The following is a 27,806-nucleotide window of genomic DNA, read 5'->3' on the forward strand; positions in this document are numbered from 1 at the left end:
GACCCGTGTGACATGCGTATACCGTTGACCGATCGCCGTACCGTGTACCACAGCTGCGATATTCATCCCGCGATGTCATAATTTGTGGATGTGTCGAGTGTGTTACGTGGATCGACTGTCAGCTGTCCCTTCACCATGAACGTGAGTACCCGCTGCCTCCCGATTATCGACTCGTTTCGTTCTCTAGCTCGCGTGGGCGTTCCTCTTGTCCCGAACAGCCACGGTCTTCTCTCCTCCGGAAACCCCGAGAAAGAAAATTAGAATCGCCGTTAGTATATTGCCCCCATGGTCTCGCAATCATGGGACACAGTACGTCGTTGACCTCCGTGTGTCGTGGATAAAATCGATTGCGAAGGTTACCTCTAATCCAGGCACCTCTCCTCTCTCTCTTTCTCTCTCTCCCCCTTGTACTGCACGATCGTTCCTCGCTCGTTGGTCTCGACAGAGCAGCATATTCCTCGGGATTCCCCAGGAATAACATGGTTTTAGCTCAGCCGGTCTTTTGTCTTCTGCAACAAATTGTCAAGATAACAATCGGCCGATCGATCTTCCCTGGTTGATAATTAACACCTTATCTATCGGGCGGTTATTTAATACAACGCGAAAGACTACCATCTAAATATTTCTTAATAAAAATTGTTTGATGGAAACTGTCCACCCAGAGATTATGCCCTATGAAGGGTTAAACAAGACAATATGGACCGATCGATTCCTCGGAGCTCATCAACCGGAAGATAAGTGTACCAAGAAACGATCCTTATCTCCCTCTCTGTTTCTCTTTCGTTCTGTCTGTCCTACTCTCTCCGTCTTTTTTAGACGTGATCTCTCGCCGGGATCGGGTGACCTTGTTCCCCGAAGCACTCTTCGGGTTTTGTTAGTCGAGAATCGCTGCCGGTTGTTGTTCCGCGAGTTAATTACGATTCCGATGCCTTTATTCTCCCTTTTGGATTTTTCTATGCACCGGGACGAGAGAGAGAGAAAAGGGGGGGGGGGGGAGTGGAGAACGAAACAAAGCCATGTGGGCCGCGGAAAGAAACGTGTTACGGAATTGCGAAGCCCACGTACCCGAAGACGCATTATCACTGCTGCAACGATTCCTTAACCCTACGCGGTCCTGTGTATATCTCCGAGAAATTATATCTCTAGAACACAATAATTAACATTTATAGAATTAGAACTACAATAATCTCAACCGGTTGTGCAATACGAAAATTACATGAAATAAGTTGCTGAAAGGCTGCTGCGTCACGAAGAGTCTATACTATGCGAAACGATTTGACCAGCAGAGGAATGATCAAACCGTTGGTGAGATTGCAATTTCTTATGCAAATGGGCGCGCGTTTGCAACGCGATTTCGAAAATCCGCGGTAAAGTAGAACTTCGCGAGCCTCGCTGCAATTAACGGGAAGCTAACGTTTACCACGAGGCTGGCCGCATCGCGTGATCGGATGCTTAAAAACGATCAGCTGCGGGAAATTCGAAAAATTACCGGAGCATCGCAATAACGGGTCGCGGACTGCTCGATGACTTGGGTTCCCGTAATTCCTCGCGTTCGTCCCGTATCGAATTCCGAAATTGTTGTCCCCCCGTGCGACGCTGGAACGAGAAGCATTTTTCGTTTAACGATGTCCATCTTGCTCCTCCGGAGAGCAAGTCTTCGGGTATAGCTCCTCGCTGCACTTGTGAACGTTTAAAAATAGCGTCGCGTTTTATAACGCGTGAAACACGAAACAGCTCGAGAATGTGGATTTCTTCTCCAAGTATCTGAAATTGAAACGAAAGAAAGTCAGGCCTGGTCACTTGAAAAATTAGGGTTGTTCTCGAGAGAATTGTGAAATTTCGCGATCGGAATTACTATCAGGAATTACTCTAGCCGGAAAACACGTTGACGAGTTTTTAGACGGGACGAATTAATAATATCCGATAATGTTTTTCAGGCCTTGGCGACAGATATTGTCTGCGGCAACGGAGACCACGTTGGTGAGTTCGGTTGCGCATACGTTCTCGTGATTTATACTTCTCACGACCCATTTACAATGCAAATCGATCCTCAAAGTCGAAGCAAGCTATTTTCCGTAGCGCTTTCAAGCTAGATTTATCTTTTTTTTTCCATCCAGCACGTTCTCACCCTTCCGTGGCATTCAGTTTCAATGGCACACGATTTTGTTTTTCACCCTGCGCACGAGTATAGTCGATACTGCGGATGTGCTTGCGTTTTCACGTTGCGGTTGCCCGAGCAAATAGTAAACAAAACCGGTGAGCAATTTTTGTACGTCGACCACGACGATTTTTAAACGCGCAGTCGAGATAGACTGAAAGATCGCCTCGCTAGGATTAAAGGTCGAACGCTCAACCCTTTGCACTCGAGCCTGGAAATTCCATTTGAACGAAATCTGCAGCTATTTATCAGACACGCGTAACTTTTCAGTGGCGCCTCGGCCCATTCGAGTGCAAAAGGGCAAGTCCGTCGAGGTCGATCGGCGTTGCGGAGGATCGTTGATTTTTCAACGTGTCATTCCGCATTGTCCAGTGAACCGCGTTGTGGTTCCCCGGGATATCCTTTGTCCGAAGTCATTTCGAGAACACTGCGCGCAAAGGGAGCTCCCGCTAATGCGATTGTGGCAAACGGGATTATTTCGGCGCGTCCCGCTTCTTCTTTCTATCGGTTCGTAGAACAGCCGGCCATCAATCGAATCAATCCCGCATCGATTTCCCATTGGCTTTGCCGATTTGCCGGCAATTACGTAATCGTTAAAACGATCCAGCACCCTGCCGAGAACTTTGCAAATTCCGTAACCTTTCGCGAGGGTTCACGGCGATGCGTTGGCCGCAATGCCGAGAAATCGGAACGGGACGCACGCCTCGTTTGCGCCTCGTCGAAGCTTACCAACTTCGCTCGGGGAACTCGAATGATTAGGAGCCAATTAGCGGAATAAATATTGACCGACCGCTTTAAATATTCCCGGCGCGATCGCTCGAGGACCAATTCTCGCCCCGATGCACAAATTCTGCAGCGCAATGCGGCCGTTCGGCCGTGAAGAAGCTTTAAAAAATCATTGCTTCCCGAGAGCCGCACGGTCGACGATGTCATCGATCCGTTATCAATTTTTCTTTTAAGGTACTTCTTCCCGACACGTTAGTCGCCCCGCCACTTCTATGTTCCTCTTTTTACTAATGGGTTATCCGAAAGTACCTTCAGGATGTTGAATGAGGATATCTCTCGAACGCCATGTTTGTTTCTTGTCGCTTTCTTGTATTTCTAACCTACAATGATAGACAATTTAAACAATGGAGTCGTATACGATTGAAATTTGGTTAAAAAATTTGAAACTGGATCTGTTCACGATAAACCAAAGTCTGGCAGACCATAAAACAACTCGTTCGAATGAAAACATTGCTGCTGTTCGTGAACGAGTTGCTACCCATCAACATCAATTCCACGTCGTTCTCAAGAATTGATGTCTGTAAACGTGGTCTTGACATAGATGATACCTGATAATTAAATAAAAAAACCAATAAAATTAAAAATAGTATGTTTTCTATTTTAAAAAGACTTCCTAAAAGTCTATTTTGGATAACCCGTTACACAAGAACTTTTGGCAAAATAATTCCGGACTGGATTCCAGCCGTCGCATTGTTTCGAAATGCATAAAAGAAACAGGTGTCCACACAGCTCCTGCATCTTGACAATTTTTAAAAAATATTTAAAATCTATGCGAAATGTGAAATACAGCATCTGAAATGATTTCGACGAGTTCGAAAGTCCCCGTGTGTTAAATATCGTCGAGCCCTAGCGCTTTCTGTAGCAGCCCCGCAAATCCCGGGTCGAAATCGACCCTGCGATTTCGAGGAAGGGTTGAAGGGTGCAAAGGGCTCTCGATAGGAAACACGAGCGCGTTATATGCGTTGAATGAGCGAGCGGAATAGAGCTGCTCTCTATTCCGGCCGAGGCGGAGCGGGTATTTATTAATAGAGATTAAACTCCGCGTCGTGTCGTGCCGTGTGCAAACGCTCGCCCGCGCGGGACGCGTGCTGTTAGGGCAGTCTGAGTCAGACTGCGGTCCAGAAACCGATTCCGCCAAAATAAACGCTCGGGAAAAATTTCGGTTGTTGTGTGTGTGTGCCGCGTGTGTTCTGCATCGTTGGCGCAGCACGGTGTGCTCGCGATCCTCGCGATCATCGGATTAATTTCTCGGGAAAAGCACTCGGTGGATTCCAGAGAGATCTCCAGTGTCAACGAGCTCGGTGCATGTACGAGTGGCTCTCTCTCTCTCCCTCTTTCTCGATGGGATCGGCGCGATAACGAGTGGATGTGGATATTCGTTGAACCGATTCGTCAGTAGCCAATTTTCGTTGGCGTTCCGCTCGGTCTGTGCCCAGTTAGTTCTACAGTGATTTTTTCTGTGTTCTCTCGGTGTACTGTGTGTATAGGTTCTCTCTCGCGAGGCTCTCTCCTTTGTGAGGAGAACTTGTGGACGGAATCGTACACTAACGCACAGGTCGACCTCTCTCTCTCTCTCTTTCATCAGCGATCGATCCCATTGCATCGCGTGTGTCCCCGACGCTCGCCAACATTCGTCGAGGAAGGGGGAAGTGATGTTTGTCCCGTTTTTTGAATGCCACTCGATATACACGAGAGCAAATCCGATCATAGGTCGACGTTCATTTGCCGGCCGGGGGAAAATTAATTCCGATTCAACGAGTCGTTACGCCTCGCACATCCTCTATTGCACCGACGGCCGCGCGTACTTACGCTAATGAGTGCCCCTGCGCTCATTGTTTACTGCCCCACGGCCGAAATAAATCGCTCGGTCTTACCGATATTCTTGATCGTCCCACCCCTTTTTCATTTCAATCGCTCGACTCTGCGGATCTATCCTTTCCTCTTCAGCAATATCTTCGGTTTTCTCGCGAATGCACAAACATTTGCTGTCTATTAATCACCGTCACGGGGGAGAACAAATATTTCGCAGTATATTTGACAGCATGTTCTTGTTCGCGATAAATATAGAGTTTCTCTGAATTCATCCGCAGACCCGATTAACGCAATTATAGGCCGTGTGACTCAACATTCCGACAGTTTTTATCGTCTCCGCCCGTGTTCGAACGCATCAATCGCTCTTTCTCTCTCGGTCGAATATTCCCCCGTTATCTGAACGTTCGATTAACTCGAAACAATTGCCTCGCCACTTGTTGCAATTTAGGCGGTTGAGCGCGTCTGCTGACGTAACGACTATTATTACTATTCGCCGCATAGGTCGACGCCAAAAAACGCGCTTTAAAACTATTTCGTCGTGTCCAACCGACACTTCCGGTCTCGCGATTTCCGAATAATTTCCAAATCGTTCTCGATAAGCCCGAGTCGTTCGGCAATCTTGAATTTACAGGGCCCCTCCCTGTAAATCAGATTAGAACGCGCAAGCCCGAATCCTTAAATACAATCGTTTTAAGAGGGTATTCTAATTGTTTATCTTAAAAAAATATGTAACTCGTATAATCTTGATTGTTTTTACTTGGAAAAAATCATACGCGTGCTTCAAACACCAATAAATACATGTGCAAAATCCCAATGCAAAGGGTTCGATAGTTTTTTCGAAAAAAATTCGGAATACCCACTTAAATACAGAATAGCCTAATGTGTCGCAATAGACCTTATACATTCGTCCGCGAGGGGCTAATATTTTAGCTACCAGTGAACACTTTATCTACCGTTGCGCAGTCGCTTCATAAATCGCTCTAATAGCTTCTTTTAGACGCAGCACTGTCATTAAAAAGGCCTATTAGCAGGCTTCCGGTGGTTGCAGCGTTAAAAGACTATCGAGCGACTGTTAATGAATAAAATGTTAAGGATTTCGGGCTGAGTGGGAGTCCGACGGATTCGGTACTCGCGAGTCATCGGGTTTAAAGGGTTAAAATTCCGAGGTTTTGTGTACCGAGGAGATACGGGACGGTCCTCCGGTCGGTTAAAAGCAACGACATAGGTGCAGTCGCGACGGTGCGGTGTGCCTACATTGTCGGAGGCGTAAACCGTGCGAGCAGCACCGCGCGTCCGTTAAACAAAGGGATCTTTTGAAAGGTGTCATCGGCTGGCTTGCAGAGGAGTAAATCGACGGTGTTCCGTGGTGTGTTTCCGTTCGTCAAAAGTGCAAACATCTTTCATGTTGGAGAGCGTGCCGGTAGAGACAGCGACGGCGACGACGACGACGACGAAAGAGTCGAGTGCAGCGGGAAACACTTGCGGATCCGTGATGTAACTTTTTCGAGTGGTAAATGTACACCGCCGAGGCTGTAATAATGAAAAGTGAACAGTCTCAAACGATGGACGAGCGAGATTCGTTGTGTTCGCGGCTGGACGATTGGTAAACTTTGCCGAGTCTGGCTTGCTCGTGTCTTTTGTAAATGTGCTGTTGTTGTACATACTTTGTTCTGCTCTAACGTTTGTACAGAACCGTGCCGTGATATTGTATAGTTGAATCGGACACGCGATAACAGTGAACAACTTTTGATCGTTATCCAACCGTGAAAGCGTTACTATGTTGTAACGCGAGCACCGGATAACGAAACCTTGAACATTGACAAATGATGATAGTGCTCCTGCTGTGCATCATCATGAAAATAGCCGAATTCTCTGTGGGCCGTGTCAGCCCGCCATTGCAAGCGCCGCCAAGACCACCGATCTTGTATCGAAAACGGAAGGGCCAGGAAGCTAAGTATCGGAAGAAGACGGGTCAGAGATGCAACTGCTTCCTGTACAATCGTAAGATCCACTTGACGTACCGTAGCATGGGATACTAATCTCTAACTTGAAACGCGCGAGGTTTGCCTCTGGTTAACGCTTTAGGATAGAAATGCAAGTCACATCTCGTATTAATCTGGCTTTTACCAGATCTTCTCTTAAAGGTTTTCTGGGTCTCGGATTCTCCGACATGTTCTCGAGACCCTGGATTGTTTAAAAACCGAAGCATAGTTATCGCTGGCGCTGTATTTCTTGCTAAAGGACCGTCGTGTCCAAGAATCTCAGAATAGTCGCGCAAAACTTGTACAGCAGAGTTGTTACCTCTGTGTGCCTGTGTGTGTGCAACCACTCCTACGCATCGATCGCCACTGACAGCATCGGCGACGTTCAAGTTCAGCTAAATAGAAATAATATTCGGAACAAGATTATCAGGTCTGCTCTCGATGTCGCTGGAATGTTGCAACGCGTAAAAATGCGCAGTATACCTGTAACTATCTAAGCCCGGCCGTGTCACTTATACGTGTTCGCGATGCTCGCATTACATCACACCTATTCCTTATGCAGCGGTGTTAATTTACCAGCGAGCATTGGCGTATCGCGGGCGAGCAAAAGTAAGGGATCATCGATCAAGTGTTCAGATCGAGAACAGTTCCATAACGAAGCGGGCTCTCGGGAAATTAGTCACAGGGTAATTAGTCACCGAGATTATCGACAAAGGAAGGCATATCTTGTTTCATTTCAAGCGGTACACTTCAGGTTTCCTAGAGACAAACTATATACAGCAGAAGGCCCCTTGTATAATCCCTCAAAGGCGTAGAAAGTGATTTACGACTACCTAGGAATGTGTCAGACGTTTCCTTCTCGTTTAGGAACTAAAAGAGTCGGTTTCCCCAAGTTGAAAAACTCCTCTCCCACAGTCTTGCGTGAGAAATGGCGTCGCGTCCTACTATTTCGAGTAGCAAACTCTGTGGGAGTGCTCTATACCATTTCCAGAGGCTTTTGCCGCGTTTCTTCTTTCTCTCTGTCCTACTGGCTTTTAAATAATCGTGCGTTTGCCGTCTGGCAAAGCACAATGCACATGTGCATGCCGTACAAAAGCGTAAATGTCTTGCTTTCAAAACACGCAAGCTCGGCCAAGTTACCTGAAAAACACCGACAAATAGAAAATTGTTTTCCGGGCATACTAACATATAAGAAGACAACAAACACAGACCAAGTTTCCGAGTAAAGGCTGTCCGTTTAACTCACCTCGCCAGAAAATCGCGAAGCGTAAACACGAGTCTCACCGAAACGAACCGGTTCCCCTGGCAAAAGTATTCCCGGATTATATTTCGCACGCGTAAAATTTTCGTCGACTTGCGAATTTCGGCTCTTCAATTTCATCCCCCCACCTCCTACCCTCCGTTAGCTCGTTCAACGCCTCGCTAAAATTAACTCGTGCCCTCGACACTGCCCAGAGAACGAACCAACGCGAATAATTTTTCTGCAGCGGTGGTAAACCGAGTCCTAACCTGTTGACCGGCGATGTCGAGATAACTCGTCCGCTCTACTCGTTTATTTTCTTCCTTCTATAGAAGAAAAATCTTGCGTCTAACCGCTGGTTTACCATTTAACTCGATACTGCTGCTCAGCATTCGAATATTCAAGTCCGAGTTCAAATATATTCAAACTCAAATGTTTGAATTTAAACGCTTAACATTCAGTCGCTCGAATTTAAATAGCTAAATTCTGCCGTCCAGATTTCAATACACTGAAATTCAAATATTCAAATTAAAGCTTCCATAATCAAATATGTACATATTTGTATTGGAATTAAAGTTTTATACGCACGTTCATCGGGAACCAATCAATTGATTAACAGTTTAGGACCATCAAACGTGCAACAGTTTCATCCATCGTCGAATTGCCATTCATAATGCGAGTCACGTTGACTTACCTCGCCATCGTGACTGTGCTGGAACTCGGAAATAAAGTTAAACGAAGATTCGAACGAGACGTCGAAAAAACGTGGCCAATTCTTACCGTTGTCGTATTTTTCACGATCTACAGTTGAAAACATCTATTCTATCCCAGGAAAAGTCCCTTTGTCGGTTTAATTGAATTGTTGCCTCGGTAAAAATACAAGAGCGCTTTCGTGTGAACAAGAATGGCGGCAAAATTTCAAATGGGTCACGATCGACCGCACCGTGCAAAAGTAACGAGTACATGTTGCCTTATAATGATGACAAAATTTAATTTATTTCAACTTTGCGCGGTTCTTATTGCAATGCATGCTCTAATAAAGATATTTTCGTAATTTCTCGATAATTGTAAAGTAAAACATCTAGAACCGGTCATGGTAGGTTTACTGTTGAGCAGATTTTTCGTATTGTTTGGATGGGTTTCTCGTTTGTTTGTGGGGAGAGTAGAACGCTGTCTTTGAATTTTAGCGGGCAGATATTTCTCCAATGAGTCGTAGCGTAACCTTAATTCAATCGTGTTGTATCCGATTTCCTTTTGCCCACCCTTTACGCTGGATCGGTAATGCTCATGCGCCGCGCGAGCAAACGGTGTGCACCGTAGGCGCAGTTAAAATGAATTTCTAAGTATGAGCGACGGGCGGGTTGTCGCCATATGGTCGTGGGCATTAGTGTTTTCGGTTAACATTTATCTGGCGTAAATATTTTCCGTAGAACCAGAGTCCAGCGACCGTGGCGATGCGGTGGAAACGAATTATTCGAGGTACGGTTGCTGGTTTACGTTCAAACTAATCTCCTCCGAGTACATATATGTATACATCTAAATACTAAATACGAGAACCTATTGTCTATCCTGTAATCCTGTCTGACAACTCTCTCGGCTACTAACTACGTATGATAGCGCGCGCGCTAGTTGCGACACGGTCATCGCGACAATACAAACATTTTTTAATAATTCACGACTACGTGCAGTGGGCGAGAAAAATGTATTCCTACCTCTTAGCCATGATCCCGATAAGATCTAACCTACCGTACGATTAATCGCGATCAACGAAGCAACACAAACGAATCTCTATGCATCACAGGGCGATCGTTTCCTTTTTCGATTGATTCCATCGATCGATCAACAATTCGCGTCGATCGCACATGTCCACGAAAAACGGAATCATTCTGTGGTCGAGGCTCTTATCGCGTGTTATGCATGATCCAAAACAACGCATGACTTTACAATATTCTAGGTTTTGCTTCTCCACTTGATTTGCACATATTATGTAGGTTGCCGTTCGGAGGAAGTGGTTTCGAGAGCGTCTTTGTGTCACGCGCGTTCGAAGACGTTGCCGATTGCCTAATCTAAAAGTACCATGCTCCAGTCGATCGATTAATTATTTATTACGTGACAGCTAACCTTAAAACACGCCCTCTTAAGAGCACCACAATGACGCGCAGCCTTGATCATCCCCGATACGGAGCACGAACGCGCTCGCTCGAATACGTCCGCCATAACCTTAGCCTGACGTCATTGGCTGACAATTCTGCTTTATCGTGAACGTTCGACGGGCGCACGGCGGATGAGGAAAATACTTACATCCTTATCAATGCGTCGTCAGTGGTTTTATCGAGACTAAGAGCTCCACCGATTCCCACTAATCCAGTGCCGTAGAAATGTCATTCGTCGGTTATCGCGAGCCCGTTGTTCACTCTGTGTGCGGTACATCGATAATGAATCGTTATCAGGTGGAGTGACCTCCTACCCGCGATAATGCGACCATGTCACCGTGAAATTCGGCAGTTTGTTTACCCACGTGGCCCGTATCACGGACGGTCCACGACCGACCCGAACGTTTAACTGCAAACACCTGTCACGGACCATAAACAATGGGAATACGACGTCTCGTGTAATCGTATAATTGTTGACATTGGTGCTGGCTTTAAAAAATACGACGTTCACAATGTACAGGAAAGGGCAAACACGCTTGAAAAACTTTGCTGTTCTACGTACGTGCATTTCCATTGTTGTCGCTGTTGCTTTCTTTTGATTTGGAACTTTTTCCTGTTACATATTTGGTCTTTATTTTTATGCTAATCTGTGTAACATTGCGTGTTCTAGGTGTAGGCAAAGGGGCTGCAGTGATGGAAGATCCACAAACACCAGGCTCCGATTGCAATTCAAATCCTGCTACAGATTCTATGCAACACGACTTGATCAGTTCGGAATTTGTACAGGATAATGTAGAGTATCAGTGGGTCGTCGATTACGGGTATGTTTATAGTGTTTATCGATTGTTTCGGGTAGAGGTTATAATTGTGCGTAACGTTTCAGCTACAGAGATGGAGGCCTTCATATTCATCCTAGTGTATTGTCCTCGCTCTCTGCTTCGTATTCTCGAGAGGATCTGGGTTACTATGATGATCTGGCCCGCAATCTGGATGCTAACTTGGCTGAAATCGATATGGAAAGTTTTCGCACCGCAGACATTCATACTTTGCTTACAGCTCTGCCTGTTATGTGCACCGATCCGGTTCAGCATTCGGAGGTAAATATAACAAAGATGGTTGCATATGGTATGGGTAGCATAATTCATCATTCTCTCAATGGTACGTTGCGGATGAAGTTGCGAAACAAGTTCTGTATTATTTAGATTTTGAGGCGGATGGTTGTTTCTATGAAATATCTTGTTTCTATAGAAAAGATCTTTCATGATAGTTAAGTAAATTACAGTTAGCTTGTTCTAAACATATTGTGTATTCCAATTTCGTGGCAGTTTAACTATCAAAGGGAACGATATGCCAGTATATCTGGATCCGTTATGGAAAAGCTTGACATCGGTTCATCTATCAGCCCTCATACCAGCAGCCAGGTATGACAATGGCTGCAAACGTTCAGTTTCTTTTGCCCTATGTTGACGACAAAGAACACAGATTTAAACTGACTTGAGTTTTATGCTTATTACAAAAGTGAGATGCAAGTTTGGTTGCAGTTTCTCTGCATGGCCACCAAAGGAAATGAGTTTAAGCTGATTTGTTCACGAATATGATAAAAAAAGAACGAGAAAGATGTTGATAGATTGTCGAACTAATAAATCGAGTTACGCCATTTAACATTACGTTGCATGGAAATCAGCTATTCTAGTTCGCAAAATGCATGATGCATCGCATCGGGTACACACGTGGAATATAATAACGATGTATCTTGAATTTAAGGGAGAAGATTCAGCCTGTTCGACGACGGACACGATTTCCATTTGCAAATCGTCGTTGTTATTTTCCCCTCTGAAAGAGACACCCGTGCTACCACCAGGGGGTAGCTACAGCGTCGACTCTCTGGACTGCGAGGATATGTTGTTGACATGCCAAGTGAACAACAAAGATAACTACACCATCGCCTTTGAGGGTAGTATCACAATGTATTCGGATGGCTCTCAAGATTTTGAAAATCAAGGTAAACTATTCACCGACGCGCACAGTTGCAGTAAAGTCTCGATCTAATCGCTGTACGGTTTTTCTTACAGAGAAGCAGAAACATGACGAGGCGCCGGAAACATATTACAATAGGACGACGGACTTGAAAAACGTGTTAGATTTATCGATGGCGTGCTCCGACTCGAAGATTTATACCACATGGAGCAACCTGAAACACTCTTCTATGAACAAAATCATGACTCGCCATCCCTCGGGCAACAACAACACGAATCCCGAATTTTTACAAGGTGTTGGTAATATCATGCCCGGGGTGAATAAGAGGAGTCAGAGCCTGCCAGACCTTACTCAGGCTACTACTCAACTACAGCACATCAACAACGTACCTCTCAATTTTTCTGTAAGAAGTCTAAGGAACGAATAATCGAACGAAAAATTTCCATAACGAGATGCAACTGTTTAAACCGGAATATTTGTTTGTTAACAGGTCGACTCTGCGGAATCGAATAACCATGCGCAACAGTCGCACAGCTCAGGATCGGTAATGAGCCGTTCAATTAACGAAGAATGCTCCGACAGCGGGGAACATGTATCAACGTCGGGGAAGAAGCTGCAGAACTTGAGCCTTGTCAAATTATTTATGAAGCAGAAGAGCATGAGCGCTGACGGAATGAGTCTGACTTTCGACCAGTCGGATTCTGTCAGCGATAACGGATGGCCTACAAGCAATAGCGCTAGTGATAGTGGTACTAATACGAATACGAATACAAATACGCAAATACAACGGAAAAATCTAAACAATATCAGCACGAAATGCCAGCTACCGGAAAGTGACTTCTCCATCAATTGGGTGAAAGGAGATCTCCGCAACAACCAAGAGACAGAGAAGCAGCAGGGAGACCTTTCTAACGACATTCCAAAACATTCGTCGATGATCATCGAGCAAAAAGATGAAATGATGTCGTCAGCATCCGTGGAGGAACTATCCGAAAGTATGTCCAAGTCCGATTTAACGCACGACAACGAAAACATCCAGAACAGTTTCGACGTGATTTCGAACGGGTTCGACCAGCAGAAGAAAACGGCGTGGATCCGATCATTGGAGAAGAAGTACTCGGTCTGCAAAACTACGGGCATTCAGGCGATAGCCGAGACGGAGGACAATGGCGTTCAGACGTCGCTGTTGTTCCCAGAACCACCACCGGCGGAGAAAGAGAAAGAGAATCCGTCTGTCAGGGAGACAATTGTTAATAAGAAACCAGTCTACGTTGTTTACCCGAATTACGCGTTACCTGATTTATCGTTTCTCAATATCAAAGACACGAGGATGGACAACGTAGCGTTGAAGCCTCAGTGCTACGGGAGAAACAGGGTCAGCTGGAGACAAAACACCGGTAGATCATCCAGCAGACCGTTTTCGTGCAACGACATAGACGCTCTTCGTCAGCGTGGGTTCTCGCACGTTAAAGACTGGGAGTCGTTGACATTCCTTCTGCCTATCGAGTACAAGAAGATCCTACACGACGTGCCCGAGGTGTCCAAGCACATCAATATCAACGAGGAGATGAAGAAGCCGCTGTTTTGTTTGTCGCCGCCGATGCGCCACAAGTCTCGACCGATCAGCGAGATCATGCCAAACAACACATCCTCCACGAGCAGCACCGCGACACAACCGTCCTCCGGGTACCGGGGATCTTCCACAATACTGACCGACTCCTCGACGAACCAGCAGACGTCGAACAACGCGACCAACCCGTTGTATCTTTACCGTTACGATAGTATTAGTTCCGAGGCCAGTTTAGTGAGTAACGACAAGAAGGCGTACAAGCAAGTCAGTAAATCGAAGACGGTTTGCCCGTCGCTCCCGAAGAGATCCATCTCCTTACCGCACGGAGATCGTGAGACCGATCGTGACCTCTCGAGTGGAAAAGTGCCGCCGAGGCCACCTTTACCTAGAAGTATTTTAAGGAAAAACAAGGTCGCTCCTGCGAGCAAGAGGTACAGCATGTTCGAGATGGGGGATGTGGAAGAGATAGAGGATCATCAGGCTCCGGAGGTGAACAAGAGGATGTCCTTGCAAGAGCCGTATTACATGAACAACGACTTGCAGTTGCTGTATCGTGGGAAAATTGTCGACTCCGAGAAGGACGTCGACGAGATGGAGGAGAAGTGCCACGAGAGGATAAACGATGTAAACAGCACAGGAGACATAGAGACTGAAGCTTCGGAGACTAGCGAGGATGATGTGAAACAGCTCGAGGAGTATCTGAAACGCAGCGGATTCAGCTCGCAGAGCAGCGACGGGGACACCGAGGACCCTGATGTTAAATTAAGATCGTACGTGAGAAAGTTCTTGGCTCTTCGAATGAACAAGGACGTTACCAAAACTACCGATATGCTAGAATCTCAAAAAAAGACTGTCAGCTTCGCTGTAAACCAAAGAAAGAAATACCTAGACAATAAGGTAGTGTATCGAAGTGACCGTTTTACATTACTTTTGAAAAACATTTCTTAGAAATTTATTACGCCTACCGTAAGCTTAGCGTTAATCTAAAGAAGCTTAAAACTATTCTTCCATTCGTTTCAGACCAATAATTTAAATTCTGCAGTTCCGAACGAGCAGACTAAAGATTGTGCGCTTACGGAGGAGAGGAGGGACACGAGTCCTGAGAGCAGACCGCTAGATTTAGACGACAAAAGAAGTACATCATCGGCAAAATTACTATTTTCTTTTACCGTAACGATGCCAGCGAAGCATCGACTAACGCAGAGAATTTTTCAGAGATGATATTATCGGTGAATAAGGCGGTGGACTTATTGTTGAAATATTGGAACGGAGAGTCTATCCACAGTAGACAGAATTATGGTGATAAGAGCGAGTGCGCACAAATCTGCCTTAGTCACCTGTGTCCTGCTTTGTATGCCATCATGTCGGATGGACTGAAGCCACACCTAAATTCTACATTTGGACCAATAACGAATAGCGTTTGGCAGGTCGTCGAGGCGTCTTCTCAGCAAGGCCCAGTTACTAAGACGTTGAACGAACTAGTACAAAAGATTAATGGAGAGGACGTTATCACCGAGGGGATGTTGAAATTTCATGCATTTGTATTTGGTCTATTAAAGTAAGTCTAAGACGACTAGTATTGCACGATTAGATTGATAAATTCAACGACGTTATTTTCTATGTTTTCAGTTTAAGAGCTTTAGACGCGTGGTTCGCGTACCTGTGTACAAGGGAATCGATCTTAAGGAAGCATTACAACAACAACAGTTTATTCGTGAGCGCGTTGGCGAACGCGAACGCGCGCGAGGTCGTCGACGCCCTCCTGCACATTCTAAACCCTCTAGCTTTCTGCCCGTTTCAGTTGGACCTTCTGTACCAGTATCGCCAGCTTCACAATAGCTTTGGAAATTTAAATAATCATAATATAAGCGTGAGTACTGCAGCCAAACATTTTTCCCATTCTAGTATCCTCCCGCTAACACTTTGTTTAAACAAAATTTTGCAGGCCGTAAACTTTAGGAACGTGGATATCGCTTCGAAGGACCATCATTTTGATAAGACAGACGCTTGCACGGTAGTTTCTAGTCCTAGAAAGGTACGCCCGAGGTCCTGTGTCGTCTACAACAACTACGACGAGAAATCTGGCCAGCACAAGTCTGACATGGAGACGGTTAAGAAACGTTTAAGCAATCCAATAGGCTCGAAAGCGTTCCGAGCTCTGGACAAGCTAACTTCCGAGGATTCCGAGGACTATACCGATAGTTTGGAGCACTCTCCTTTGAATAGGGCATCGAACAAGCACCATCATCATCATCCTGTAGCTCATGCGAAATCCCACAGCCCAGAGAATAAAACGGACGACGAGGACAACATGATCGGAGAGGCGAAATTCAGGAAAATTCAAGAGAAGTGGGAGTCGATGGTCGGAAAGGAGGACGCGAAGAATCAGCCGGTCACAACGTCGCCGATGTCGCCAACACGGACACCGACCAGTTTAGGGAAATCGAAGATTCCCAGGCTCCTCACGTCCCCGGTAAAGCAATCGAATAATACAGGGCCCGTGAAAACGACGAGGTCCCCTGTCTCAGGAATTCCGTCGTTGAAGAAACCGGTGATGCTGTCGACACCGAAAACCGCACCAAAAAAGCCTGTAGAGTTAAGGAACAAAGAGACAACAAAGCGTACCAGCAGGGTGGACGAAGAGCACGTGGGAACAGCGCGAACTCACTTGGCGCGTCCCAGCTCTCTGCCCTACAAATCTTATGGTTTAACGTCTAAGGAGAAGAACATGGTGTCCCCGCAAAGACGGGCAGCGTCCACGTCTTTGCCGAGACCAACCAGCCATGCTGCTGCTGCTGCTGCGAGAAATCCTCCAGCAAAAAAGCCTCTCAAGTAAGTAGCACGAGAGATCGAAATACTTGAATGAGTTGAAATTATGAACAAGGTTTTTCTTTATTTGGTTTTGTACCTATTTTCAGTTTCATGAAAAAGCCTGAATATTGTTCATGATTTTAGTTGCGGTCGTGCGTCGCTGCGATCCCGACGCACCCCCCCTTTCAGTTGCCAGATTGGTTTCTATATTTTTTAATCGTTTCGTTTCTTTCTCTGTTCTCGTTCTTGTAGATTAGTTAAATAACAGCTCGCGCATCTCGGTTCTAGAGAGGTGCGCACTATCACACAGAGAATGCCGTCGGACAACAAAATGCTGCTCGCGTTCGGAGAAGGCGAGAAGCTCAGAGTGATTCTAGAGGTGGATAGCAAGTGGTTGTTATGCGCGAGAGGCGACCGGAAAGGTCTGGTTCCGCGGAGGTGTGTGTACAATATTCAGACTTAGCCCCACACCTAATGTCTGTGTCGGGGGAACACGTTTAGTGCGACGAAAGTTTCGAAGACTTGAATCGCACAACCGCGAGGATAATATATATTCGACGAGGCGACGAAGAAAGCCGTGTACAGTGTATCAAAGGAAAGGCATAGAATTGTTTCTAAAGATATCATATAGTAATTGTTATTACTAGACCGCGGACTTTCATGCGAACTCACCGCTCTTTCATATTTTTCCTTGTATCGTTTTATTATCGAGACGAACGCACCAGTTCGAAGATTGATTTTCCTGCGCTAGGAATTTTATTCAGTTCTCCGTTTTAACTATTCTTATTATTTACACATTCGCGTCGGGTGCTGATGTCTGACACAGTTGACTATTTATTTTAAAGAGAACGCTACAAGTTTTTAATTTTTTAATGTGTCTAACTTTTTTATAAAACATCTATTGTATACAATGTTTTATTCATTTGTTTTTAAACACAAGTTCGAAGAATCTAGAAACGTAGCGCGCGTGATCCGATGCGAATGTGTCAAGCACAGTGTGAAACGAACTGGCTTGAGGTTTTCGTTCGATTGCATTTTTTTCAACGGATCAATCAGAGAGCAGATGCATAAATTTCCGCAGTCTAGTTATTACTCATAATTGTTTGCATTGCTTCGACTTTATATCGGAAACTGCGAATAGTATTATTATTACTCACGAACAACCATCATCAAGAGTATGAAAAAGAGAATAGGTATCGCTAGTCATAGGCTTTCAAACCAGATTATATTTAATGAGATTGAACATACACCTATTTATAACCAGAAATGTACATATATACAGTAAAAATATATGATAATAATTACGGATGATAAAGACGGTAATGACATGTAATAACTTACGATTATTATGAATGTAACTGTGATCATAGTGTATAGGCGAGTAAGGTTTATCAACTGCGACCGTGCGGAGTGTAAAACACGTCGAACTTTTTTATTTCTACCGTTGTGACTTATATTTTTAGTCGAGTATCGATTCCATACGTCGCATTGTGTTGTTTAACGAGCGCCTCTCATTTTTTTTTAAGTTCATCTGGTGTATAAATTATTATCGTCGCGCGCTTGTGGTTCGCTGAAAATCACATTTTTTTACTTGCTTCATGTATTCTTTCGTATGCGGAAGGGCATACACACAGTGTAATCAAATAAAGTCTACAATTGTAATTGTAACTCCTTTTTTTTCTGTATACTTCCTTTCTGTCATAGTATACTTCCTGTAAGGCATCCTGTTTCGTTAGAATATAACGGTATTATGAATACACGTAGTGTAGAAAATGAATCACGTTGCAACTAGTACTTTGCCCTGAACACAAACTGAACCATCGACTTTTTTTTACCTTCCATTTTTCGATTCTTTGCCGGCCTTTCTGCCTCTCGAAAAAGTTCACTAATTCCTTTATTATGCCGTTATCGTACATGAAATTCATCTAAACATTTAAGTTTCAAGATTATATTACGTTTTCTCGAGCACCGCTATTTTCTTTTCTCTCTTTTATACTACGTAAAAGCCTACGAACGCCGCCTTTGATGATTTTCTACTATGAGGAACTTTCTTTTTTTTCTTCCTTCCTTTCTTTATTCGGCACACCCTCTATACGAACTATGAGAAAAAGAATTACGTGCTAAAATCAACACATTTTTATTCAATTGCTTCGTAAAGTAACGATCCCGCACGCCTGTGCCGCAAGAATTCGTCAGGCCATCGTTACAAAAATTTTGAAAACGGTTACATCCGATGTGCGTAGGAACATTCTATTGCTATGAGTCGTATTTTCACTATTAGACGATAATCGAGAAATTTTCTGCTTTTTTTCTGTCTCTTTCTTTACATTTTATACTCTTACTCGCTAAATTACATCTTACTAAAATTTATGTACAATCTCTTTTTATTCATATTAGACTGGATGTCAGACAGATATGTCTGATCAGTCTGCATTATATAATATCGTATAATTAAAAGAGGGTACATGGTCGAACAAATTGTTTCGTGAAAACAATCACCATCTAATGAATTGCTGAGATTAACAACAGTGTCAGAAAGTGTGCACACTGATGCCGAACGATGCGTTATGCTCGATAGAAAGCTGGTCATAGAATCTTGGAAGTATTTCGTCACTTTAATGCTAAATTACAAAAAGACATTCACTGTTTTGACAGACACGACTTCAACAAATGCTGTTCGCCCCATGCTGATTGTAAACAAAAGTACAGTGGCCGAAATTTCTATAAAGCCACTGTGTTTTGTGCTCGTGCGAAATCAATACGGGCCGGTTTATGTACTTCTTTAAGGCCTGGTTTACGTTGTATTTTTGTCCAGAAGAATTTAAAAGTTGTTGCACACGTCTTGTTGTTACTGGGAGCTTCAATTCAGCTCGAAATTGTGCTGCATTTTTCCTTTCCTTAGCTGCAGACCTCATTAATATTGAATGTTGTCTCTTTGACTATTTTTTATTACTATCTTTAAGATGATTTTTTCCGTAATTTTCACGTAAATTGACATAATTATTAATCACAGTATATGACCGATTAGTTTTCTTAGCAACTGCGCGATTAGAGCAGCCCATATCTTTATAAGCATCGATTGATGCTTTTTCTTCACTTGTTAGTACTTTTCCTCTCGGCATTCTCATACACGTGAATCAAATTATAACAAACAGGATTTCTGTGAGTTCTAAAACTAATACTTTTAGAATATATTCGCAGTTTTCCGTAGTTCTCTGCTCAGAATACAGAGAAACACTAAGTGACTTTATAGAAACTTCGCACTTGTGTTCTGCACCACGCAGAAAAAATTAAAACAAATGTAAATAATAAACATAGCGGTCTAGAGTACGCAGTCCCTCTATCCGAGTGTCTACAAGGCACAAGACCAGATACAATAAATCAACAAAAATGGTGATATTTTTAAAATATCTATGAAAAAGAAGATGACTTTATAGAAATTTGGGCCACTGTATTTGCGATTGGCTGCGGCCGAGAAACGAATGTGATTGTATTCGAGATTGGCAGAAGATGGTGGAGAGCGTTTTGTAGTTTCTAATTTTTAATCAAAATCTTTAATGATGTCTGCACCGACGATACCGATAAGAATTTTCGTTATGCTAAAAGTCACAAGTTACAATATTGATTTACATTAATATACAGTATATTATAGGTGACTGGAATGCCATTACGGTACTGTCAATATTAAAACCTAACTTCCATATACATATACTGATGGTATTTGATTCCAGTAAGAGACAAGCAATGTGGCATGATACGTGTTGTACGCATTGTCTATGATTCGTATATCTACCTATGTACAAGGAGTTTCAAAATACAGAATATCTCACCATTGCACTCTATGTGAATGTCCTATATTCGTCTATACACTACAGACCATAAAATTGAAAAGCTGCTTTCTTTTTCCACGTTTTATTGTAACCAAACGTTTTATTCGTATCGTCAGTCTTCGTCTCAACTGATCGATCCGTTTATTTTATTTTCGTCAAATGCATATCGCTTCCCACACTTTTTACACACAGACTTCTTTCTTCCCCCCCCTTTTCGCTTGCAACAATTCAGCAATGATGAGAGACTTCAGACTATTCTTATTACACATGATTTTTACAAATAAAATTCTCAACATATACATCATACATATTTATATATAGTTAGGAAATTAAAAAAGAAGAGAGATTTATAATGGAATTTTTTCTTTAAAGAACGCAGAATCGTCTGCCTTTTCTTTCGATATGTAAAAGTCCAAAAATTTGTTTTAAATCTAGGTAATAGAAGAAGTAGTTAACCCATGGTCGATTCGAATGTACAGGATCATTTTGTATGGTCGACTGTCTCTCGTTAAGGTAACTGTGTTAAATAAACTCTGTGCTCTATGATATCCCGATCTCGCTTAACATTATTACAATTACGTTGTGTGTAACGTACGATTGAATATTATACATAAAGATCTGCATCCTCTATAAAATAAACGTAATACTATACAATCACCCATGGGTTAATCAACCATTCGTAACATTGTGTACCTTTAAGATTAATAGTTACACGTTACCGACTCCAACATGTCTTACGCAACTAGAAACGAACATACAAAGACGAAGAAGCTCTCTATTGTGTGCATGTACTTGTTATACCCTTTTGGCACTGTCAAAGCCATCATGTCAAAGCCAAAACCGATCACTGGTCTTCTACTTGCTCCGATCACGATCGAGAGTGAAAAATGTAATTAGGCCCCGTTTACATTATTGTAACACTTAATCCGCACGATTATTATCACAGTTTGTAGTGCAATTACACCGTTCTGAATGACGTTAAACTAATTTAGAAGTCATGACCACGTTCATTTTATGAAAAAAGGGAGAGTTTCCTAGCCCGACCTTTGCTATTCTCTATGGCAGTCCTAATTGAGACGACTCGGAGCAAATAGAAGACACGTGTGTTTCTTTTTCACTCGCAAATTGACTCGGTAAAACGAAAATTTAAATAAATCTGGGTTATTTGAAACGTGCATCTTGAACGGCTATTGCTTTCCCTTCGTATAGTTAGGTATTCAACACGGAGAAATTCTGTTCTATCACATAGTTCCGAGTATTATTACCACAGGTTGACAATCGATTGAAATATTATTAAATACTTTATAAACTTATTACCAGTCTGGTTATGCAGTCTTTAATGGAAACGAGTTGGAAGGGCATCGAAAGCAAAGACAATATAAAATCCTGGATTTCCAAAAGAAGAGTATTGTCTGAATAGAAACTATTAAATTCGTCAACTCTTCGGTGAATATTTACTGGGATTTATACTATAAATAAATAGAAGTAGTGAAAGCGTGTTAGATCGAATGAACGTGAATGAGCGTTTCCTTTTTTTCTTTTTATCAAGAGCTTGGCTATCGTTTCGTAACGTTTATGTGAACTGTAGAACGTTGATTCAAACAAGATGCTCCGCTTCGTTAAATATTAATACATAAATAGTATACAATAATTACGTATTCAAGGCTTTATGTATCCTTTGCGTGTACACTGGATTGCAAGACTCGTTTCTCGTATGAGCTAGAGCAGGTCTGGGCGACGCTGGCTCGCTAAACAGATGTGGCTACTTCTCTCCTTCTCTTGCGGAGAAGGTAAGAAGTGGTTGGTTCTCTCTCCCGAAGTGAGTAGCAGCAGCAGCATCTGTTCCGCGGGCCAGTGTCGCCCAGGCCTGAGCTAGAAGCCTGAGCCTTTCACAAATAAACTAGCGTAATCGAAGCAAAGCGTTAACAGGAAGACTATTACTTCGCTTGATCAAATTTAATCCATGAACGTGTAACACAGTGACGTTAATTTTGATTATTTAATGTGTCTAGCGCATGTATGTACAGGCTGATGCAATGACTATTACCATTCGAACGTGTCTTGAAGATGATAAAAGTAAAAAAACAACCAAACACAATTCAATAAAGATGTATCGTTATCGAAAATTGTTTGAACAGGATAGCAAATATGTAGAAATGAAGAGTTCATGGAGAAAATCTTGTCTCGTGAAGTAAGCTAGTCGTCTTAAATATAATATATTACAAAAATACAAAATAATCAGAGTTAGCTAATATCGTTGAGAGTTCGTTAATATCATTTATTTCGTGCAAAGTTCTAATAAATTCCTCATGGCTTCCAATCAGTTAACTCGTCTGTTCCTACCAGGTACTTTGTATAAGGTTGTCAAGATATTTTTTTCTTTTTTTTTTTTTGAGACAACAATTCACATACGATACCGCTCTACAGAATTACTGAAATTCACTTGGCTAGTGTTTCCATTTTTTCCCCCTTTGTCCATCTTGTTATCTCTGAACAATCATTGCATGGTTGCCTTACATCAATGAGGAATGTGATCGTCCCGTTAGAAATGAATATGTACTAATGTGGAACTTGTTTTCGATTTTTTAAAGGATAAAGATCAAAGAAAAAGAAAAATCGCAACGGTTGTGCCAGTCACAGTAATACCGCACGCACAAAGAATTATTAATTGTACTGTACGTTTGATAGTTGCACAAGATTCATGTGTGTGAAACATACACATCTGGAAAGATTACAAGGGCTAGGAACCTTTGGCAACAAATTGTCTTCCACACCGTTAATTCATAATTCAAGTATGATCCGATTCTTTGTTAATGAGAACGACCATTAATGATAATATAAGAGTAACGAACTACATGGTAATGATTCCGCAACATCTTAAATTTAGTTTTAAGATAGAAAGTTCTAACCGTGAAAGTTCGAGAAATCGATCGAAACGCGAAAAAAGAATGATCACAAAGTCACATGCAAATATTCGAACATTCCTCATTGATGTGATAGTAAAAATATTTTATGATACAGAAAATGGTTGTGCAATGTAACTAAAGCTATAATACACGTAGAGCTCTACATACTAGATTCCTTAGTGGTGATAGTCTCGTTGGTATTATCAACTCTTATTAACGTCGATGAATTTAAAACAAGCGTCCTACTCAATATAGCAACTCTTTCCATTACACAAGAAGCTGAAAGCCGCGCTTCAGCATCGTGATCCCAACACTCTTCCATTGTATCACATATCGATTGAAGTCCCTAAGATTGTGTATATATACACTTCAATTAATCAACCCTTCAAACAATATAATGCATCGTATCATATAATATTATAGAAAGGAATGTACTCACGGGATGTTTGCGCCACGTTTCTAAAATAAGTGGCCTTTCTTTCTTGTGCACAACACTCTCCTGCATATCCTCTAACGTCGGATGAAGTCCCACCTCATCCTCGAATGGTAATCTGTACTCCCCTATTGGTCCCTGAACAAATGAACAAACCAAATAGTTCGTAACAATTACCAATAGAAACACAGAGCGCGGGTTAGGGAGATGAATAAATAAAAAGTTACATCTTGTACGGTGCATCGAGAAGCTAATTCCCAGAGCACAAGACCGCAAGCGTACATGTCGATCCGTAAAAACGAGTCCCTCGTGAAATTAATTGCACCCTCCAATACCTCCGGTGCCATGTACCTCCTTGTTCCAACCTGTAGGCAACAATGAATGCTGATATGTAAACGAATTCCGATGGACACTCGGTATTCTTGTTAAAGATGCCACTAGGATGATTTCTGTTATCGCTAAACTGCAGATCTTTACGCAAAATAAAAATTGTCTGCATCGATTGCAAGAAATAGAAACTGAATCGAATGTTATTTCTTCCCCTAATGATTTCAACAGAGGAGAAACCATATATTGACATCTTCAATTTTGAATTTCATCTTCTCAATTTTGCTATAAATGCATAGAGATCCGCAATCTAGTAATCACATACCTGTCCGTGCGTATCGCCACAAGGCTTCCCAGGATGGAATATCAGTGCCAGACCAAAGTCTGCTATGCAGGCACTCATATTGGCTTTCAGCAGAACATTCTTCGACTTGAAATCCCTATGAGCCACAGCAGGTTTGTAGCCGTTTGCTTTGTTGGCCGGTATCTCCTCGTGTAAGTGCATCAGACCTCTGTTACAAAGAAAATGCTCAGGATAACAACAGACATTAACATTAGGGTCCTCGAATATTCTCATGAACCGCCCACTTCTAGTGAGAAATTTAATCGATGTAGCAATACCTTGCCATAGATTCTGCTATTCTACACATTTCGGGCCACGTGACGACGTTCGCCTTCAAATAATCGCATAGTGAACCTTTCTCGTGATAGGCAGTGATCAACCAGAATTCCGCTTGCAAATTGTCCCCCCTCTTCTCGACGCCTATAAAACGTAATATATCCTCGTGATCCATGTGCGCAAGTTTGAAGATCTCTTGCTCGGTCTGCCAAGACTGTTTGTCCTGTACAGGGAACACCTTGACAGCGACAATCTCGTTTTTCAGCTGTGCCTTCCAGACTGCTCCGAAACGACCCCGAGCTTTGATCTCCAGAAGCTGGATCGGCCGCAATCCTAAATTAGGAGATGGCTGTGGCAGTGGGAGAGGCTCCAACGTTGGTACCTGTTAAAGAAAAATCTTGTGTTAGTATTGTACGGTAACCGGGTTTGGTAGTACCACACCAAAAACAAAACAATAACGTTTAGTAATTTGATATTATGTACATATGTCTTCCAAACCTCGTTGAAATATCCCAACTTCCTACGTCGGTAGCACCAATACAAAAATGGTAAAATAATAACAAGGAGGAACATGGGTATAGATACTGATAAAACTAGTGTGATTATTTGTTGTTCTGTGTTTGGAACGGGTGCTGAGTCTGAAACATAATCATATTTAACGATCAAGAATAAACAGCACAATTCATATTTCATAAGAACTCTATTTATCTTATTGCTAGACTGCGGATCTTTATGCATTTAGAAAAAATGCTAAAATATAAAATTCCTCAGAATTTAATACTTACCATTTTCTTGAAATTTGCCTACAGAAATTAAAAATTGCATAAACATCCGCAGTCTAGTTATTACTAACAACTCATTATTTCAACGCGGACAGAGTCAATCGATTTAACTTATTCGCATGAGAACACCACCTAGCTCCTTGACAAACTTGAATAAATAGAGTTCTATGATAATTGAAGCAGATGCATACCATGAAAAACAGAAGGTTGGATAGGTTTGGAGGAGGATGTAGGGTGGGGATCCCATGTAAAATTCTGATTACACATGTTGCCATCGCAACAACAGAAAAATAACTCCTTTTTCCTCTCTGCACTGTTCTCAATGCAATGCGGCCTGTCGTAGCAGTCATTACTATCCAGGAAACATCCCTGCAACATGTAATAGTGTTACTTCCAATTTCCAAAGTGATTAAGAACAAAGTAAACATTCTACTTCTACCTTCAATTTAATTATAGACTTTTTAGTGACATTGTCGATTTGCCACAGTACGTAACAATGGTTTCTTTTCCCTGGGTCGTGCGGACCGCATTCTTCCCTTCCCGAACACTCCTGCTGGGACTCGGTGCATAGTGTTTCATTATAAAATTCGCATACCGAAGAACCTTTGACGTCGTGCCCTAAAGTAGGTCCTAGAAATGATCAATTCTGATGATACATGCAGAAAAATAACACGCCTATGTGTTCCTGTATATAAATGTAAATATTTATTAAAGTACGCATTGCGAATAGTTTTGGTCGTGTAAAATTTCATTTTTCTTTAACCCTTATGCAGTCTACCAAAATGTATAGATTATTCAAAACCTTTTTGTATTTAACATGTTTGCACAAATTCTCATTATGGATATTCAGAGAAATTTTGTAATATTTCTTAGAGGAACATTAACAAATTGTTGAGAGAAATACAGTAAATGGGTACCCGGGTACCTGATTGACTACATAGGAGTTAAAGGAGAAGAAGGATACAGTGAAAGAATTTTTTTCCAACAATTGTATACGTACAACCTTCTCCTCGAGTAAACAAATAAATGCGAAAAGCAGCGGATTACTATTATTCGAGCTCGGTGAATGAAGACGCGCTATTTCGACCACAATGGATCTCGTTTGATTACAAAACAAACTGTCATTCCCGATGTGAAATCGGTGTTCGATCGTGTCGTTTGTAAACAGAGCGAGGCACTCGAGCATCGGTCCACAACGGAGTGCAACCGAGATTGAACGACGGCTCGCATAACGCGTTCACAGCAAGAATTTCGCGTCGGAGCGTGTAATTTGCGTCGCGGATGCGAGCGTTCAACAGGGGAGATAATGGTGCATACGATTACCTAACAATCCTAGGATGAGATATGGCAGTATGGTCGCATATGCGGGCATCGTGAACGGCTCGTGAAACGCATACCAGACGAATGATTTTTCAAAGTCTAGGCGCACAGTGCTCGCCAGAGAGATATGGCTAGAGCGCCGGACTTTGGTGCGCAAGGTCCGGGGTCCTCGTTTAGCCGTCACATCTGGCTTATTTCCTACGTGATCCGCACCATCGCGTGTCCCTGCTTTCCTTTCACGAGCCCGTGTTCACCGAACACAGACCGTCTCAGACAGAGATCAACACGCGAACAACAGGAAAAAATCGAATCGCGAGTGCAGTCTATTAGCTATTAAGCAAATTGTAGTAATTCATCCACCGACACATCTCTCTTCCTCTCCCCCTCCCACGTTTCTGCAGGAACGCGGACACCATAGATTTATGACATTTTTCACAGTTGCTCACGATCGGCCTAAAATGACCACAGGACACACAGGTAGACGAACCAAGGATCGATCAAGCCCGTAGACAAACGCGATAACACTCGTTCCCTATCGGATTGATAAAAGTTTGCAAAATTACGCGGATTCACGAATGTACGTGCCAAACGCACGGCAAGATGGATCATAAACTAAATGGATCGCGATAGAACGACCGCGAACGTGCGAAAATGATAATGCGTCTCGTTCTCGCGCCTCACGGTGCTTGAAAATGCCGAAAACTACCGAGTTTCTCGACTGTACGTGTTCTTACTCTATTTATATTATAGGAATGCGCTGAAATAAAGGAAGGAAAAACGCACGATGCACGAAGATACGGTGTAAACGAGATTTAGATTTCCCTCTTGCGAACGGTTAGTTTCAGTCACGCCGCTGAAGGTGTTGCAAAACGATTCCTATGTCCATGGACCATATATACCAATATATATCTGTATATATATACATATATACTTAGAGACCCGGCTTCGAATAACATGCCGTGTTCCAGTGCTATAGTCTGTTGAGAAGTCGCAGTATGTACCATGAAGTAAAGTTGAGTAAAGTGTATCTAGAGGGGAAAGGGGAAACGTCGCCGTATCTTATTCTGTATGAATATTTATGAAAACTGTAACTGTAATTA

The 27,806-nt window shown here is 42.8% G+C and overlaps 2 protein-coding genes and 1 long non-coding RNA gene across 12 annotated transcripts; 1 reads left to right on the forward strand and 2 right to left on the reverse strand.

Moving 5' to 3' along the window:
- LOC143217092 (uncharacterized) lies at positions 1-22,723 on the forward strand. 7 transcript variants are annotated; one of them, XM_076440864.1, is made up of 13 exons: positions 1-141; positions 1,938-1,980; positions 10,802-10,952; positions 11,015-11,228; positions 11,457-11,552; positions 11,896-12,133; positions 12,204-12,511; positions 12,599-14,575; positions 14,699-14,813; positions 14,894-15,236; positions 15,308-15,548; positions 15,624-16,510; positions 16,778-22,723. In XM_076440864.1, exons 1-13 carry the CDS (start codon positions 136-138, stop codon positions 16,950-16,952), a joined length of 4,794 nt encoding a protein of 1,597 aa, XP_076296979.1. In that variant the 5' UTR covers positions 1-135; the 3' UTR covers positions 16,953-22,723. The 7 variants fall into 7 exon arrangements, with proteins under 7 accessions (XP_076296979.1, XP_076296976.1, XP_076296983.1 ...); XM_076440861.1 differs by lacking the exons at positions 1-141; positions 1,938-1,980 and adding an exon at positions 6,580-6,757; XM_076440868.1 differs by lacking the exons at positions 1-141; positions 1,938-1,980 and adding an exon at positions 6,580-6,757 and having other exon boundaries at positions 16,742-16,902.
- Positions 95-3,951, reverse strand: LOC143217131 (uncharacterized). 3 transcript variants are annotated; one of them, XR_013010733.1, is made up of 3 exons: positions 1,490-3,951; positions 1,066-1,142; positions 95-509 (listed from the first exon to the last, which is right to left on the reverse strand). It is a non-coding gene; the product is annotated as an uncharacterized LOC143217131 (long non-coding RNA). The 3 variants fall into 3 exon arrangements; XR_013010735.1 differs by lacking the exon at positions 1,066-1,142; XR_013010734.1 differs by lacking the exon at positions 95-509.
- Positions 12,599-27,525, reverse strand: Put (activin A receptor type 2 punt). 2 transcript variants are annotated; one of them, XM_076440896.1, is made up of 9 exons: positions 26,710-27,525; positions 25,826-26,016; positions 25,578-25,755; positions 25,103-25,242; positions 24,607-24,986; positions 24,311-24,497; positions 23,886-24,023; positions 23,665-23,796; positions 12,599-23,571 (listed from the first exon to the last, which is right to left on the reverse strand). In XM_076440896.1, exons 1-9 carry the CDS (start codon positions 26,756-26,758, stop codon positions 23,386-23,388), a joined length of 1,581 nt encoding a protein of 526 aa, XP_076297011.1. In that variant the 5' UTR covers positions 26,759-27,525; the 3' UTR covers positions 12,599-23,385. The 2 variants fall into 2 exon arrangements, with proteins under 2 accessions (XP_076297011.1, XP_076297010.1); XM_076440895.1 differs by having other exon boundaries at positions 25,088-25,242.
- Positions 27,526-27,806: the final 281 nt, after the last annotated feature.

This window comes from Lasioglossum baleicum, chromosome 16 (assembly GCF_051020765.1).
Source record: "Lasioglossum baleicum chromosome 16, iyLasBale1, whole genome shotgun sequence".
Taxonomy (NCBI): Eukaryota; Metazoa; Arthropoda; class Insecta; order Hymenoptera; family Halictidae; genus Lasioglossum; species Lasioglossum baleicum.